At 37.5% G+C, this 19,810-nt stretch overlaps 1 protein-coding gene across 6 annotated transcripts; it reads left to right on the forward strand.

The window, feature by feature from the left end:
- The first annotated feature begins 1,266 nt into the window (after positions 1-1,266).
- Positions 1,267-17,014, forward strand: LOC133533382 (uncharacterized). Of its 6 annotated transcripts, none has more exons than XM_061872376.1 (4): positions 1,267-3,465; positions 5,859-6,006; positions 14,495-14,617; positions 14,757-17,014. In XM_061872376.1, the coding sequence occupies exons 2-4, from the start codon at positions 5,928-5,930 to the stop codon at positions 15,329-15,331; spliced, it is 777 nt and encodes a 258-aa protein (XP_061728360.1). In that variant the 5' UTR covers positions 1,267-3,465; positions 5,859-5,927; the 3' UTR covers positions 15,332-17,014. The 6 variants fall into 6 exon arrangements, with proteins under 6 accessions (XP_061728360.1, XP_061728375.1, XP_061728340.1 ...); XM_061872391.1 differs by having other exon boundaries at positions 1,267-2,849; XM_061872356.1 differs by having other exon boundaries at positions 1,268-2,958; positions 5,851-6,006.
- The last annotated feature ends 2,796 nt before the right edge of the window (positions 17,015-19,810 follow it).

Raw genomic sequence — 19,810 nt, forward strand, 5'->3', positions numbered from 1 at the left:
TGCCGCCGCGCTCCCATAGAAAAGACTAAATGGCCGCGGGCGCGGAGCGCGGGGCGGGAGTGGCGCGTTTATGTCTATACCCTAATTCATAATTAAATTCCATCAAATCTACCACGGTGTTGTCAGTAAAATGAAACGCTCCATAAATAGTAAATATATTATTGGCGAAAGAACACACGTAAATAAATAATTTACTACTAATTTGAAATAAACCATTTAAATGCTTACTTTAAATAATCAGACTTATAAAAAAAAATAGTCCCATTCATTAATATTCTGATAAACTGTTCTGAGGTAGAAATGTTCGTTTTGAAATGGTAATACTTCAGGTCTAAACAACATTTGGTATTCCGTTTTAATACAATTACATTCTCGTCTTAAGATATGTGTATTATTCATTATTGCTATACCTTAAAACGTAAATTCGGAAACGATAAGTACAGGCTAGTGTACTTCGCCCCTATGGGTACCATGATGGATTTATGGTAGCCATGATACTCATTTGTCAAGTCAAGTTGTCATTCGGCATTTGACGTCTGTCACTTGTAGTATTTTTCAAACAGAAAGAGTAACCAGAAAAGAACAGATGTCATCTCAATACAATTTTGCTAGATTTGGAATTTTAATAATATAAATTATATGGAGACCTATCACCGTACCCAACATGTTTTAAAAATACTCTAGTCCCCAACTAAGCAAGGCTTGTACTGTATAAATTATAAGTGCTTAAGGGCGATACCTTTGAAAGTAATTTTGTACGTATAGTGAATAAATAATTACTATAAATATTATATAACAAACATCTAAGAGTCGAAGTATAGGCTACACATTTAACAAAACCCTGCATTTATGTAGTTGGCAGCGTTTCATTAAGGGTATAGAAATTGGAGTCTATGTGACCGAAACCAGTAAAATGTCCCACTTTGTCGCTTGCCATAAGGACGAGATTTGGTTGTATCTTTATACGAATAACCTGCTAAGGTGTTCTTGTGGCAAGCGATAAAGCGATAAATGTTTTGTCGGTTTCGGTCGCATATTTTGACGTAACTTCCTGATTCCATACAAAAACAGATTGTATTATGTTCGTCATCTAAGTAAGATAATTATTTATATTTTTTATTATTACAAAAAGGTGGACGACATCTGTCACGTCATACTGACATTGACAGATATCATTGTGACAATGACATTTCTTGGTAGATTTGATGGAATTTAATTATGAATTATATGGTATATGAAGCCTTAATTCAACCATTACAGTCGCTGAGTAGAAAAAATACTATTATATACATATTTTAATTAAATTTGTTAACTATTTACCTAAAATGGAATCATAATCAAAGTTAGGTTGAAATAGAATCACAATGGATATATCGCTATGAATATTGGCTTTGGCGTAACTTCTCCGTTCATTCCAATTATTGTAACGAACGGATTTCGCGCGCGACTTTTCAGGATAAAAATATTCACATTTTATATTGGAGTTTTAGTTTTTTTACGGAAAGTTAGTATGCGGTGTTGGTAATGAACCATCAGTTTGGCCTCTGCGTAATCAAAGACGATCGGCGCTAATGAAGGCCATTATCTGGCCCAGATAGTTCCATTGCTTACCGAGCACTGGCCTCAGGCGTACCGGTAAAAGTGTGACTTCTATATCCATACCAATTATAAGAAGTTGAAGATCACTCTTATATTGGTCGATTAGAAGGTGATTGTCAGGTGAGGGATGGCGGATGGTGAGCCACGCCGACGGGTCGGGGACTCGGCCCGCCGGCTCGTCTCTCGCGGCTCGGCGGCACCGGCTCGCGGAAATTGCCAATTAATGTGTCCCGGCACCTGCCACGTCACGCCACGCCTCGCTCGGTCTTGCTCCGCGTCTCACGTGACTTCCCAATAAATACAGGTGATTTATTCCATAATTGCACCCTTGTACCGCTTGTGCGAGCTATGCGTTAATGCCTTGAGCTGAAACGGCTTGTGTCATTCCTGCATTCTGTTTCTCGTACCGGTAACGCAAGATATATCGCATCAATCAGCAATTAATATGACTCACCCCACAAATGTCGAATAGATCCGATTCTGAAGATAAGTGTACGTATTCTATAATAGTATATACTTATTTATTATTCTGCCAGTATGTGATATGATTGAGTGGAGTTTAATCACACAGAAATGTTCATATAGCATGCTAAAGATAATTAGGACAGTGCAGGTTCGTATCCATATATATAGCTGTATTCATAATAATTCCTTCAATTTTATATGTAAATGCCACATATATTTTAATTAAGCATATATACGTCTAATCATTAACAATATCATTGCGAATGAGTTTCATGGCTGCTGGTGAATCCCGATGAACATTTAAATCTTAATTATGACAATGTGTATACCGGCGGGACCACTTTCAGGTACACACATAACGGGAACGGATCGCGCATTTTACACGCTCGCTACAAATTAACAACAATAACCAGAACAATGCAGGCGAAATGAATAAGCGAGAACAAAACACAAAGCACAATCATTACTCTGCATAAATGCCAGGTGAGTGAACAAGGTTCTTAAATAATACAGTCACATCGTTTCACAGGGTAAGTTACATTTCCTTTTAGCATTATTTCGTTTTCTTATTTATTGAGAGTCAGCCAGCATTACACTCGATACATTATTGATATTCGTCCAATGAGTCGTTAACAAAAGCCTCCGTGGTACAGCGAGGGGTGATGCGCGAATCTGCGGGCTCAGTCCGCTACGAGCCGTAGCCGCGAAGCTACGAGCGTGCTACGCCGTAGTAGGTCGCCGTGTAAACACGTGCGTGATAGCGGATTTGCGAATTATTTAATGAGGTGATAAAATATTGTGCAAGGTGTATATATGTACATAATTAGTGCATTTGGTGTATTATAGGAAACAACTAATTCAGTTATTTGGGACGCGGAGGGGTGTCTTTTTTATGTAATTGGCAATTTCAAATACTTTTTTCCTAAAATTAAAAGTAATCGATTCCTTTACCTTATGATTAAATGGATTCTCCAACCCGTCGGTAAAAGGAGTGCAAAATGATAACAGTGACAATAACTTTTAGATTTTGGTATATTTTTATCACAAGAAGAAAGCACGAAAATTATCACGAATCATGTTATTAAATTACATCATTATGAAAGGTTTAACGTAAAACGGTTGAACTCCTGCTAAAATCAACGGCTAAAACTAATTAATGTGCTTTTGCTCATAATTCGATTTTCCTGTTTTTTTTTTTATATTATGAATGAGGCATAATTTTGTCCAAAGATTAAGGTCACAATAGGAATATGTAAAGCGTCAGGCGACTCACATGGATGGATTAACTTCCCTACCAGGGGCTTTAATTCGCTGACTACTTAACAAAATGATAATCATTTTAAATAATCAAGTTTGCAGGATTAATCAAACAAGCACCATAGAAGAATAATTAATTTTATGGTAGTAAAACAAAACGACATATAAGTACCTGTACCATGAGTGACTGACAGTGTCAAAACTGACATATACGCTATCGAGAACGTAATTTACTTTCTATACATCTCACTCGCACTTATATACGAGTACGAGCGAGATGCATATAAAGTAAGTTACGTTCTCGATAGCGATTATGTCAGTGCCGAACTGGTGGTAGCCACAAAGTACCTAAAAGTACTTTACCGCGTCAACCTAGACCTATTTTACGTTTAATGCGTTTGTTCATTGGAAAGTACCCAAAAGCATGACCAAACATGATTTAGCGTCATTTGTAAGAGGGATAATATTTGAAGGTTCATAACGTTACACAAAACCCGTGAGAGGTTAAATCGGCTTATGTTGTCCTAAAACATGTTCCGCCGGGGTCCGCTCTTGTTACAGTATATTTGTAATATTTTCGTATTAAGTCGTTACTCACTTATATTACCAACATTGCTGTCTCATCGTAGGTATCCAGAAATAGCTACATATTTTATATAAAAATATGTATTGAAAAATACATACCATACTCTCATTGTCTACACTGTTGCGGTCGAATGTATTTAGTAACTAGTAAATGAAAAATCACGTTATGACATTAGCCTACTACACTCAACAGAAAAATGAGTACTCATTGCTCTGGAGCGTACTCGTATTAGAAACAAAATCTGAAAAGTGTTTACAAACTGTTGTTATAATGTAAATCAATGGGAACCTCAGGATAATATCCCTTATTACGTTGTAATTTTCTACAGTCTCGCTAGAATGATGAACGTAGCCACGATAAAAATCTTATTGAAGGAAAATGGATCATTGTTTGCACCTGTAAAAAGAACACAATATTATTCACTCACTTAGTTCTGACGCCAGAATCTTAATGCAAGTGTGCAAAGTGTGTCTTTTATGAGATGAGACTAGGTCCCGCTCGGCAACCGAATCCTAAGAATCGGTATAGGCAAACTTACGTGAGATACAACATATTAAATGTATTTAAACGGGTCGTTATGAAGCGAAACGTGAGTGAAAACGTTAACAAAGTATTTAATATTTTTAATTGGCACAGGCAATAGTTGTTACGAAAGCAACTGCAAACTGACCTAACCCACAGGGGAAATGGGCCTCACTGGATTCTTTCTGGTTTAATATGTAATTAAAGTATGAAGCTTTATAACTCCAAACATTATAATATTATTTAGTGAGGCATCCTCATGGCTACCAACGTTAAGATTGCGCATGTGGCTAATGATTAAAGGTAGATTATAAGAAATACTTAATAAATAAATACCGATATATGCATACAGAGCAGCAATACAGTACAATCCCGTTAATCCGGCACTAACGCTGACACTAGAGAGCCGTATTAGTGGAAAATTCGATTTACTGGAAATTAGAGCAATCTGCATATATTTTGACATGTTATAATACGAGTAATAAGGTAAAAGAAAATTCGACTGTTATCTAGTTTTTAGCTACCTTTAAAGAGAAAGCAGTGTGAACGTAGGCGTAGATAGTAAATTTGGACATAGAATGATCACTTTGCACTTCTTTTTTAGTGCAAGATTACTGGACGTATCGGACCTTCGAAGTGCCGGATTATCGATATTCCACTGTACCACTATCAAACGTGTAAAAGTAAACTTTCCTGTCACAACGGCAGTGTGCTATAAGCACGCGATGTCACGAATCTAAATACCAAAATTTCCGTGAGACACATCCATGTTAAATAAGTTAAAACGGGTTAAAACGGTCACTCACGTATTTTAAGTTGAAAACGCTCGACATGTTTTACTCCGTACCGAGGAGTATCGTCAGAAGCTTGCGTTGACGGACCTGCGCAGACTGCGGGCCGCGGCCCGATGACTCGGCGCGGGTGGCGGCAAGAGAGGCGAGAACTACCCTCGTTTACGGCATTATTGTCAAATAAATATTTCCGATTTAAAATACGTGACTGACCCGTTTTAATATATTTAATACCATTAAATACGTTTAAATGATGTATTATTTCTGAATATTTATTTCATAAATGAAGTGAAAAGCAAAGTACCTACTACTAACACTAACTAACTAACTAACTAACTAAAACTAACTGCTTTGGCTCAGCGATCCAAAAAGAATCTTGGCCTCCGAAACGAGAGAACGCCATCTGTCCCGATCCAGCGCGGTTTCCTGCCATGAATTGGCATTCAGCCGACGCAGGTCCGCCTCCACGACATCACACCAGCGGTACCTGGGGCGCCCGATCGGTCGACGGCCGGTTGGTCGCCCCAAGTACGCTTCCTTGACTACGCGATCCTCCCCCTAACACTAACCTATCATTTATCCGCGACCTAAATCGATACAATATAAAATTTCACTATTGATCTTATCTAGTAACCTAGGCGTACAAAGCTAACTAGTTCTAAGTGCTTGGATAAAGTGAACTTTGTGTGAACATAAGACAAGTAATAATGTATACCTCAATGTGTTTTATGAGTATCGTCGCAATCCTCATGATCGACGTGAGAACAGGGGCTCTTCTACAGAAAGGTGAGTACTTATTATTTATATTGTTCTAGAATGTTGCCTGCCTTAAGAAGTTTATGTTCTGTTATGTAAAGTATATCAAAAGCATATTTATATTGAAATACCAATATTGTTAAAGCATGCAAGTTGATCAAATCCCTAGCTTACGTTAGTGAGATATTTTACATTTCTATAAGGAAAAAATCAACATAACGATACTGAGCCCGGGTAAACGTATAATAGGAGCTTATAGAAAGTGTGCTCAGGCCTTCTTTTCATATAACCCATATTAGTTTCGTAGCAGGGTCACAGCCGATGAATAAATGGATTACACGTCCTTTAGAACCCTTTGTGGTTGTTAAAGTATAAAAAGATATCACATTGATTTGAATGGTGAAACTGTTTGAATCAGTGTATTTGTTGCAGATTAGGAGCCCATAAGCAGATACTCGTGTCGTGCGAAACTAATATAATGCTCTGATATTTCTTTTCTAAGAATATAAGATATATTTTAGTTCCACCGGTCCCATCACACGACATTTTATTACGGACTTAGAGGATACAAATATTTTGTACTGTTATTACCACGCGATTAAAGCTGGTGGCGTTTTAAGCAAGTAATTAACAAGGAGAGTCTATATGGTAGGTGAGTCGAATGGAATTTATTCATTCATACCACATCCATACACCATACGCCCAAAAAATACGTTCTGTCCTTATAAGAGTAGTATAGACTACACGTCCCTATCGATGAGCAATTAAGGTCAGCGGTAAGGTCCCGGGGGAAAATCAAACAGACACAATCAGAACAGGGAAAGGAAGCGTGCGAGATAAATATCCGCCTTTAGATATCAGTAATCAGTAAATAAGCTTAATTGCTATATGATATGGACAGGTACGTTATGTGGCGTAGTGATATTAGATTAATTCGGACTTACAGGTAATTTAAGCGTTATCAAGTAAATAATGAGTTGCTTTCTTAAAAAAAATGGTTAGATAATAACGTAGAGATTTACAGGAAACTCGCTAATTTGATCTATAAATAAATAGAAACAATTTTACTTATTCAGTGTAATGGGTGGTTTAAATCTTTTAAACTCGCTTTATAAAAATACAATTAACGGAAAACAATGTCCGGCGGGTCCACCAGACCTCCAATATGCAAGAGCAATAGAGAGACACGATTATCGATTTTTAATAAATTACGCTTTAGTAATATTATGTTGCTCAATATGGTTATTTATCAATATGCTCTATCCAATTTGAAAATTTATGCTAAAAAATATGCATCAAAATCAATCCAAAACGAACATTTGAAGTGACTTCGAACTTAAGTAATATCGTTGGAGTTTTATTATTACAAAAGTTCGAGATTTGAATTTCCCCAAGCGGCGACAAAATGTAGCCGAATATTATTCGCAAGAAATGTGGTTTCTTACCGGGGACCCGAGCAGAGCACCTCCGCAAACACACGTCACGAGTGTTTGAGTTACTTAATTGAAATGGGGTTGGGATATAAATCAAGAGGCGTTAGATTTGAATTAGTGAATATAATTCATGATTGAACTAAAGTAGATTACTGCAGATATATTAATATACTCGAATCCTGCGACTTCCTGATAATTTACCCTTGAATGACATTTTTCATATCCTACGTTGCTATATACTGTTAAGTTTTTGCACATTAGGCTCCTGCTAAATAAACGGCTGTGATAAAAAATGAATTCATTCGCTCTAATGGTAGCTTCAAATGTTTATTTCGACAGATTCACTTTATGTGTCACTTTTATGAATGTCTCGAGTTGTCGCGGCTTTTGCCACGGCTCGCTAAAATCTGCTCATTCTACGCCAATAAGTAAGAACATGCGTGCGAAGTCAGCTTGTCGTGATGTCGCACTTTTGTCTTAGCGACGACCCTACTCTATTTATCTATAAACTCTGCGTTTTTTTGTATAAGTGAACTAATAGCGACTCGCGTTGGCTTCGCACGGGTAAATCTTAACAAATTATGCACCTAAACCTTCCTCAAGAATTACTCTATCGATATAGATCGTGACATTAACGGCGACGCGTGCCTTGACTCGTAATGTCAGGTTATTAAAGGTTAGAATTGACTAATTTGCGCGTCATCGTGGTTGACACGAACTATAGTTGAAAACTACATGAAAATTCGTTCGTTTTTTAATTTATCGCGAATATACAGACAGACGTGGCGGGGGACTTTGTTTTATGAGATGTAGTGATAATGAATTTCAGTTGACATTATTTTTCTTACAAAAACATTCCCCCCGGTCGTGCCCAAATGAGAAAATTAATTCAAGATTTTTACATCAAGATTTTCTATAATATTAATGAATGCTCATTCTGGCTCCAGCTTTATGTTATAAGGTTTAGAAGGCGAGTTTTCCTTTTGTTGAGAGTTACTTTGAAGTTAAGCTTTGATGCTGAGGTTGCTGAACAATGTCGAATTAACATAACGTAGGTTTTGTGATCAAGCACGAACTGTTAGAACTATAATATGCTGCCTAGCTTTCAATGATTAAAAAAATAATGTTCATGACATAACTGGCATTTAAACGGAGTTTATTGCCATCATGCGCCTCAACTCAATATAATGAACAAAGTAATACAATTCCCATCAAGAACATAGATACCAAATATTAGAATATATCGTCAGGTGAGAAGCATAACTCACTAATTACTAAAAATAATTAATCAAAAATCAACCTTATTTTAGTAGTAATATGGTCCGTTTTGACTATGAAACTTGTGGTGGTAATTAGTGAGTTTTGCTTGTCACTTGACAATATATATGCCAAGTCAAATCCTAATCTTTGATTATATTCCAAGTGAACTAGAACTTGGCACCCATGTAGATCTCAATTATTTTATCAACAACGGCGCATATTCTTAATATTGAACTTGGCTCTCATTTCGCATTTATGTTTTTACATCATTATTATTTATACAGAAATGATTAGTATTCAGCATATACCTATAGTTGATTATGAAACTAAATTATTTTTTGGTATTACAAGTGTAAACAAAAACGGTTTTTACTACAAACGGTTTACGCTTTTTATTACAAATCGTAAAGAATACACTGTTTCATTATCTTAGGTTCGTATTGACCAGCTGGATACCAAATATCAACTTGCTAAGTCATCTGGAAGTGGATTAGGTTTTTGATGTTAGGTCAGTGTTTGTACCTATCTTAATAACCGGTTGAGCTATATTCATGAAATTTGGGATTCTAGTTAGCATTAAAGAATCCTAATAAATGTACCAAATTTCATGTTTATGTTTAATAGATTTTGAGTAACGTAGGGGTCAAAAGTGGCTACAAATGGTTCGTGTAATATATAAATAAATATAACACACGGCCGCTGCCTACGTCGGTAATTCTCTTCTTTTGAACTTATTGACACGCTGTCGCTTGCCTAGATTGGTTACGAAATAAATATTTGCAATTAAATATTTTTCTTTTCATTCATGATATTAATTATGCTCAACTAAGATATGTAGGTATATACATATATATATATAATATAGGAATCTAACAAGTATATCCGAATCAATATTGAAGATACACAACTGAGCCCGGAACATCCCTATGTAAATGAATAAACAACGGTCAAGCAAATATGCCCAGCATCGTACAGTACCAACATTGTAGCCATGTAGATGTAGGTAGCTAATAAAATTTAAAAAATATAGTAGTGGAATTAAAAGCATTCTCACAACATAAGGTGAGGTATTAGTTATATTTATATTAATCGTGACTTTTATTCAGAGCTTTAATTTTAAGTTTTGTTACAAGTAAAAAATGTGACCTGAATAGCACACAAGTAGAGATTCGATTATAAACGGTGATGCATAAATAAAGTTGTTTGTGCCGTTAAACTCACAACAGCCACTCATCACGACAAACAAACTCGTGCGCTGCGGTCGACCTCTCCAAGTTGGCAAGTTCTACCTCCGCTCGTGTGCTGCGTACTAACCTACCAACCGTTACACTGCTTCTGGTATACAGGTTGTAATCGTCATGTATTTACATGCGATTAATCCGTAAGTAAAACAGATATCAACAATATTAAAATGACATCCAATGAGTAAAATTACAACGATAACTTTTTTCATAAAATTATAAATACTTATGTAAAAATATTAAGTTTAAACGGCCCCATACATTTAATACGACGTTCCTTGTGTCATTTAATTGTTTAAAGTAAATACAGCAAGAGATAGAATTATTTTTACTTGTTTACAGGTTTAATCTGTAATAATAATTATACCACGTCGGAGGCAAACAAACACACGGCCCGCCTGATAGTAAGCAGTCACCGTAGCCTATAGACGCCTGCAACACCAGGGATGCGCGTTGCTGACCCTACAAAACACAAAACGATTTACAGCGTCTCCTAGAATAAGTTCCAGACGAAGAACGGCTGTAAACAAAAAAATGTAATTAGTAATTACGTCCTTATAAACTAGTTGCTCTGTGAGGTGTAGACCTCGTGATAAGCTTTAAAACTGTAAAAAATACTTCCTTCGTTGAGTCACCAACTCTCCGAGTCGAGTTCTTCGGTGATAGACCCTACTAGCGCTTAAGTCCTTTTACCTTCGGGCCAATATCCGCCATTTTGAAAATTTTCCAAAAAACGAAACGACAGACATATTTTTTCTAACTACCAATCCTGTTCGCAAAATTTCACGAGACTGCTATAAAATGCCACCGGCAGAGGAGAACATCCGGATATACGAAGGCATTTTGGCCCAAGCTTAAACGGAGACCTTTGCTAACGCCGGGCAATAAATGTTTTATTATTATTAGGTCATTACAGACTAATCATGTAAAGAAAAAAACAAATTTCTATCTCTTACTGTAGACAATTAAACCACTTATCAAACGTCGTACTAAATGTATGGGGCCGTTTAATTTTAACATTTTGGATAGTTCAAGTTTTATTAAAAAAAGTTATCGCAGATGTAATTTAACTCATTAGATAACGTACTTTCGATGTAATTTTTTTTATCTCATATTTACGGAATAATCGCATGTAAATACTTAACGACTACATCCTGTATACAAACTATCCAATATTTCACCAAGTGGGAACTATAAACCCCTTACCAACAGAGTGGATTCTTACATAATCTCTGTTCTCTACGACCTACAGTACTGTAGGTTTGATGTAGTTTTGAACGATTCTCCTTTGTCATAGAACTTGCCAATCGCACTCCTAAACATAACTGCGAGGAAGAAACAAACCGTTGATACGTATCGAAGTGTCCTAGGTGAGCGTTTTCGACGCGAACACGAAGCGATGTGGCGCGGTGCGATGCGATGGCCTTGCCGGACGTGGGTGCGTCTATAATACACGTGCGCGGGTTTGAATCGACCTTATTCTAATTTAATAAAGTTGTTTTTCGTATTGCTCTACAACAAGAAAATTTAAGAAATAATAAAATAAGTAGTGGCTCTGTAAGCTGAATACTTCGCATCGGGAAGCTGTATAAGCTTAAAAAAAAACCCTACTAAGTCGAGTCATTATCACAGCGAGATCACAATAGTCTTAAGTGTCATAGACGTTACTGGCATTTAAGTCCTTTATTCCAATTTCCACCATTTTCAACATAAAAAAAAGATATTTAAAAAATCTATCTGACTACCAAACCGGCTCACAATTTTTACGAAAATCGGTTAAGAAATGCGGCCTGCAGAGGAAAACATCCGGACAATCCGAAGTGGAGATCTTCGCTAACTTTCTGACAATAAGCGAAACCAGGGGCTCTGTGAGCTCTAGACCTCATATTTAGCTTATAAAGTGTAAAATTAAAAAAGAATTACTTTATCGAGTCATTATACACAGCGAACTCACAATAATCGTAAGTGCCATATACGTTACTAGCACTTAAGTCCTTTATGTCAATTTCCTAAACACGTATACTTAATTAATACGTATACGTAATTTTTTATACGTTTTACTAAAAACGTATACAAAATTGAATCTGAGTCGACTAATCAAATCAAATCCGGTATTTCTTAATGCGCCACGCCTCTAGCCGCGTCGTATTCGCGTCTAAAAATCAAATAGATTGATCGCGCCGCATCGCCATCGCGTCAAATCACTCACCTAGGACACTTCCATTATGCAACAATGGTTCGTTTCTTCCGCGCCGCGTCTCGCTGCGTCGTACCGCTCGACGTTCGCATGTAAACTGCGCCGCATCGCCCCGCGTCGCGTTCACAACGAAATCGCCCATGAACCACTTCTATTAGAGGAAGATCCTAGAGCCGCCAGACCTTACTTATTCTCTCATGATTAAAATGTCCCATACATTGGTCCCAAATGGATAAATGGCCGTCGGGCCAATATAGCAAGTACCTATGCAGACATTAAAAGTACATACTAACACTATATTATCCCATACATTTTATTCATGAGAAAATAATTAAGATCTGATGGCTCTGGGATCTTGGACTATATAGGTATCAAAGGATTGATTCACCCTCGCCACATCGCTTCGCTTCACGTTCGCGAGTTTTTCGCTTACGTAAGACGCTGCGTAAATCCGTTAGGAACCATGAAACACCTAAATATTCTTCAAATGTTGTAATACAGCTCCACGAGTTGCGGACGGTATTCTTACTTGATAAAAAAGTATGCTAATCGAACATACACAGAACATTTCTCGTCATATTGCGACTAGGCATGCAGATTTATTCGTTTGTCGACAGAGACAATTGGCCAAATTTACCGATTCAATGTACAGAATACCCGACCAATGTGTTTCGAGGTAGCAATTGCAATGTGCTTGTACATAATTAATTACTCGTGTAATATGATCGGTGTTAATTAAACTTGTATAAGTAATGATTTGTTACATCGATACAAGGTAGATTTTTTAACCGACTCCAATTTCATAAAAGGAGGAGGTTCTGTATTCGGTTGTGGCTATTATTTTTTATGTATGTACACCGATTACACCTACACCTGTGCCCGATTTAAGTAATTCTTTTTTTGTTTGAAAGGAGTTACCTCCAAGGCTATTAAAAAATATAATTGATAAAAAAAACTAAAGCAAACTGTAGTAACGATTACACGGTCTTATTTAAGAAATTGAACATCCTGCCAGTGCATGATAAAGTTAAGTACTTAATAGCAGCTGAGCAATTTAATAATCCCAAATTTAAAACTCCGCGAGTATATACCCGAGCGCCAAGAGGGTTACAGCGTCGTAAATACGTGGAACCAACCGCTAGCAACTACTATGATAAAAGGACACGTAGCTATATCACACCGCGAATATTTTATGAGTTATCAGTAGAAGACGAATGTGCTAGTAAAAACATCTTTAAATCAAAAATTAAGAAGTTCCTAATAGGTACAACGCATGACTGAATAAATAAATAGGATAGGTAAATATACTACAACAACTTATACTATGTATGGCATGTATAATGGGGAGTGCGGCAGTAGAGCATAACTAAGAAAGTTGTGCTCCGAGGAATCGATCGGATGCATCCCTGCCGGTTCTTTCCACCATCGCCCTTCGCAACAACATTTCCCTTTTCACCACTTATATGGTTGGCAGTATTTATTTGTGCGTTTTATTTATTTATTGAATAAACAAACAAGTTACTGTCTAGAATTGAATACAAGACCCATCGTAGGCAAAACCTTTGGTGCCTATGGGAGGCTCGAGGCTATCTTATATCTAATAAAAAAAACATTGTAGGATTCTTAGTATAAGTAGTTTGTGTCGTTAGATTTTAATAACTTTTTTATATGTTTACCATTTAAGTACTTTACACGAACATCTTCTGGCAAATCATTTAATATTTTAGGTAATATATATGTATACAGCCTAGTGCCATATATGTTATCATACTTCTTAGTTTTGTACATCTTTTGTTTTCTTTTCGTTTAGTAACATGGTGATAAATGATAATATTCAGTTAGTATGGCTAGTTTACACTTATTTTGAACCGGGAGTACATTACAGTACTTATTTGAAAAGTTGTGCCTATTCTGTTTCGTATTTCTTTTTGATATGCTTAGGTACAAGTGTCTTCAATAATCTTATTTGTAGAGCATACGTAGGGTTTTGTACGGTAATTTATACCTTAGGATTGACATTTTGCTTAGAATGGCTCTTAACTTATCGCACTCTTAATTAATATGCGGCCCTCAGTTGAATCTGTGGTCGATTATTAATCCGAGATACATGTGTTCTGTGACCACTTCGATTTTTCCACAATTACACGCGGTGATCTCTATTTGGCTGAAGGGTTAACTAGTAGAGAATGCCTTCTGGCATTAAGTTCGCCTTTTGTACAACTTTTACTGTGCAATAAAGTTTAAATATATAAATTGCGTAAAAATATTTTCGATAAAATCAATATCCAGGGAGGAAAAGGGGAACTACGTTTGTACGGAGAAGCGGCCGTCCAATATCATCTTAATAATTGCACTTGCCCTTATGTCCAATGTGGTTTTGTCGACAGATACGGGGCCACGGCAATGTTACCAGTGCCTGCACAATCAGAGCGCCTGCCAGCCGGACCGGCGGCTGCAAGCGCCCTGTCCCGCACACGGACTTCATTGCGCCACCGTCGCAAAGGCACCAGGTTAGGGGGCTTCGTATCTAAAACTAATGAAAATAGTTTGTACTTGTACTTATCAGAAAATGATCCCCTAAAACGCAAATAATTAAAAGCTTTCTAAGGTTCTTTGAGGTCCCATTACAAACTACTTCCTTGTCCACAGATTTTACGTCTACATTGACCTGCGCCGCAAGTGCCGCTCATCCGTGCACGCTGACTCAGTCTCAGCAGACCCTCCAACTAACTTGCACGTGTGCCGGCCACCGCTGCAACTCTCCCTTTACTGCTCAACTAAGGAACAAGCTCCTTAATTTTACCTTAACGATGAGCAACGTCAATAAGACAAGCCTCGATCTTACAGATATGTTTTTAAAATATTTTGGCAACGTTTCCTTGAACAAACTGTATGAAGCAATTACATTAAAATCAACTCAAGAAAAGCGAAACAATACACAGTTACCTGTTTATACATCATCTACATTAAAACCAAACTTGGTTGGTAGTTTGAATGATATAAACCCTCCGAGAGCGGAAGCTTTGAAACATGAGGCTACTGAACCCTCTGACGATGAAGAAGATGAAAACGAGGGCAGCGGGTCTTACGAAGAGAGTCGGCTGAGGCGCCCGGCCTCCGCTCCCGCTGCGCCAAGCTCCTACCTGCCCGCTAACGAAAACAAGGCTCCTCCTTTATTTATAAATTTTATTTTAATCACGACAATTTTCTTAGTTATGCTGTAGAAGATGCAAAACATTATTTAAAATTTGGCGTAGTAAGGTAGCATCAGTTTGGTTGATAAATTCGAAAAGTTGGTCCAAAGAATACAATATATGTTAAGTAGGTATAGTCTTTTTTTTCAATTGCACCTTTACTTTTTGCGAATCGCGAGATCACAGTTAGGGAAAAACTACTTATGTAGTTAATTTAATAGCCTTTATCTGACATTTGTATGTCTCTGTTACTTTCTCTACGTACCCTGTTATTTCTTGTTTATTGTATTTGAATACATGACCGCGCATAAATATAAACGGATCTTTAAAATTAATCAAAACTAAGTTTATATGAAACAGTAAGTAAATAAGTGTTCTAAAAAACATTTCCACTCAGGAATCTAATAGTTATCTGACAAATAAAATATAAATAGCTCGCTGTTAGTCATTAAAACCCCGTTAGATTTATTTGAAATTTCAATAACGTCTATAAAAAACTTGAGAGCTAAAAGCATTTTGCATCAAATACGTTTTGCATCTCGGACGAATATTCGGCGTCAGTTCGTCCGAAGCGAGGAATCGATAATATGAATGCACCAGATGCAAGTTATAGTAAAAAGCTCAAGTTAATGTCTATAAGGCATAGTACTTACAATATAAATATACACATTGACAGTACTTATACATAATATCCGAGTTTAAGAAGGTGTAGAGAATGACTTACTTAATAAATTGAGATATACTTACTTACCTGAAATTAGCATTAGTGTATTTGACATTGAAAACGTTTTTATGGAATTGACCGTCTAATTAGGCCCCAAAAGAGTCGTGTTCATAAACTTAATTAAGACTGGTACTCATTCTCTGCCAAACGCCTTAGATCATAGCTTAAATGTACTTATTTGGTAAAGCTCCAAGCATTTTGATAATACCTATTTGCATCTTAATGTAGTTACATCATCATAAATTCATAATGTCATGTAATTATACACACCTTAATTAACTGCAACTATATTGTAATAAATGGCATGTAACAATCGCTCTCAATCATATCTATGTTGAAATGATGTTAATGTAACTAATATAATATAATTATATGGAAATTGTATTTGCCAATCTACTCGTAATTAGTTTAAGTAAAATCTGACTTGACGTCTTTGAAGATCCTTAGCTACTTATGACCAAATTATTATGGACTGCAGAGCAGACCAATACCAAATTAAAACCGAATGACGTTGAGGTCAGCTTTGTTTACCAAGTGAAGACAACAAATTTAATGATATTCATTATGTATCCAACAAACAGAAATGACATACCTACGATTGAGGTTAAAATTATATTCTTTTTTTTATAGATAGTCCATGTAGTTTATCCCTTAAGTTTTCGTCCTTACGTGTCGAGGTTCAGTAGGTATCTATAGTGAAACAGTAGGTATTATGAATAGGAAATAGGTTTAGTTTAAATAGTAAAACTGCACATTTTGAGAATCAACTAGAGAGTAAGTACTGTACCTTCGAACAACTTAGAAAGTGTGAGACAATGTGGGGAAATTATTTCTACATCAAGATATTATACTATAATTAGGTCTTCGCAATGTATTGTGGTAGATTAGGGTCAATTAAGCCTCTCATTCAATTTACCATCCATTTATTATTTGATCTTAATACTATGTTGTGGTTTGGAAGTTTTGCGATTAAAATTCATATTGAATAACACTCGTGTTAGTTATTGTGACCTTCCCTTTAGTTGAAAACTACAGGGTGGGCAAATAAGAGTGATACATTATGTTTTTAAATTTTAATTATATTAAGAGCCCTTAATCCTTGGAGCGTTCTCTGATTTCACGAAATAACGCTCGATAGATGGCGTTGGCGCTCGGTACGCGAGCGCCGGCAACGCGACGCGCGTTTCAATGCAGACTAGAATCTTGATAGTTTTCAATATAATTTCAAGCAACATTAATTTTAGTGTTATATGATATCATATGGGCACTCTTTATTTTATTTTATATGCACAGTAGTTTTTTTTATGTACACTACTACTAAGTGTACAGACTACAGAGTGTACTATAACCCTTGCTCTTTATTCTGTCTCTTTCACACCAATGGAAAATGAAGAAGTTAGTAAATGACTGCAGGTATAAATAAAGTATATTAGTGCGATAGAGAGACAGATAGTGTTTCGTTGTCGTATCGTAAACGATTGGCATGTTGGCCACACACTTGCTTGGTGCCTAGCCAAAATACCAATCGTTTGCGTATATTAGTGCGATAGAGAGACAGTAGTGTTTCGTTGTCGTATCGTAAACGATTGGCATGTTGGCTACGCACCCATGATACCTAGCCAAGAAGCCAATCGATTGCGCATATTAGTGCGATAGAGAGACAGATAGTGTTTCCTTGTCGTATCGTAAACGTTTGGCATGTTGGCTACGCACCCATTTTTTATTATTTATTATTATTGTAGTTTGTGGGCCTTTGAATGCCACGTCGACCAGGCATTGGTCTATTGTGACAGCCCTTTAAAGTTCATTACTGATGCCCGTTGAATCCAGGAAATTCCAGATTCTTTGGGCCGTAATGTTCTGTACCTCATCGGGTTGCAATACGTGCCGCCCTAGGTGGGTACTTCTTTTTGACATTAGTGGTCCACAGGAGCAGAGAATGTGCATTGCAGTCTCCTCTGACTCATGGCAGAACCTGCATGTCGCGTCTTGTTTCTTTCCGATTTGAAACATGTGTTTGTTCAATTTACAGTGTCCAGTCAAAATTCTGGTCACCGCGCAGGCTTTGTATCTTTTGAGCCCTAGAAGCTCCCTAGCAGTTTTGCTGTTGAACCCTTTGATTAGAGCTTTCGAGTGTTCTTGTCCTTTTACGAACTTCCACCAATCGTTTGCCCTTATTTTTTCTAAATTGCTGAGCAGTGAATATGCATCCCGTTTTGTGATTCCACAGAACGGTTCTGGGCCGACCAGGGGTGTGTCTGCGCCCTTTCTAGCAAGTTCATCCGCTTCTTCGTTTCCGTTAATGTCGGAGTGCCCTGGTACCCATCTAAGTGTGACTTTGTTGGAGTTTGCCAGTGCATTGAGGTTTGTTTTACAGTTCTGGACTAGTTTTGAGTTTGACTCAAGGGATTCTAGTGCCAGCAGAGCAGCCTGGCTGTCTGAGTTGATGTAGATATGTTGGTGTCGTAGGTTTTTATCCAGGTTAATCTCCGCACATTTGTTGATGGCGTAGACTTCAGCCTGGAAGATTGAGGCCTGTGTGCCCATGCTGACGCTGGCTCTGAGCTTAGGTCTCTCACCATAGATCCCACATCCTACATCAATGCCTTTCTTGGAACCATCCGTGTACCAAATATGGCTTCCCTCTTCGACGTACATTTGGTTGTTGGTCCATTTGTCTCTAGGAGGTATTTCTACTGTGTACAGTTTAGTAAATTGACATTCAGTGTGCGTGTCATCGGTGGGCATGCTAAGGGTTCTATTTGCAAAAACCCAGGCCTTTAGTTTGGTTAATGCTTGAGAGCGCCATTTTGTCCTGTTTAGCGTGCATATTCTGTAGACGCACTGCTTAGCCTCCTTTTGCACCTGCAAGTGGAGTGGTATAATATCCAGCAGTGCGTCTAGGGCCGCTCCCGGTGTCGAGGAGAAGGCGCCTGTTGCTGTTAAACAAGCCGTGCGCTGCAGGCTGTTTAGAGTTTCTATTGCCGTCTTTTGGTTGGTTTTGTTACACCAGACTGCGGAGGCGTAGGTAATTATGGGCCTCACAACCGCTGTGTATAACCACATAGCAATTTTGGGTCTTATGCCCCATCTTGCTCCTGCCATTCGACAGCATGACCACATGGCCATTTTCGCTTTTTGTATAATATTTCTTAGGTGAGGGTTCCAAGTTAACTTTTGGTCGAAAGTGACCCCTAGGTACTTGACCTCGTCTGAGAATGGTATTGTTTGTCCATTAAGTCTTGGTTCTGTGAGCTTTTCGAGCTTTCGTTTCCTTGTGAATGGTACTATTACCGTCTTGCTCGGATTAATGGACAAGTCATTTTCTCTACACCATTTGAATATTGTGTTTAGAGCTCCTTGCATTAGGTTTGATATCGTGTGGAGGCAAGGGCCTTTGATGATGACTACAAGGTCGTCGGCATATCCTTGTGTGTCATAGTCTTGGCCTGACATAATTGCAAGAAGTTGGTCGCACGCACCCATGCTGCCCAGCCAAGATGCCAATCGTTTGTGCATATTAGTACGAGAGAGAGACAGATAGTGTTTCGTTGTCGTATCGATTGGCATGGTGGCTACGCACCCATGCTGCCTAGGCAAGATGCCAATCGTTTGCGCACATTAGTGCTATAAGAGTTTCAGTGTTATTTGAAATCACGTTAGGGTTTGTATTATTATTTATGACCCGAATGAAGTCCATCCAGGTTCTTATGATGGAGTCAGGAGTTGGTCACCATAATTCCTAATCTACTCATCATAACTCCATCGTGTTTGGGCTCAATAGA

This window comes from Cydia pomonella, chromosome 2 (assembly GCF_033807575.1).
Source record: "Cydia pomonella isolate Wapato2018A chromosome 2, ilCydPomo1, whole genome shotgun sequence".
NCBI classification, from domain to species: domain Eukaryota; kingdom Metazoa; phylum Arthropoda; class Insecta; order Lepidoptera; family Tortricidae; genus Cydia; species Cydia pomonella.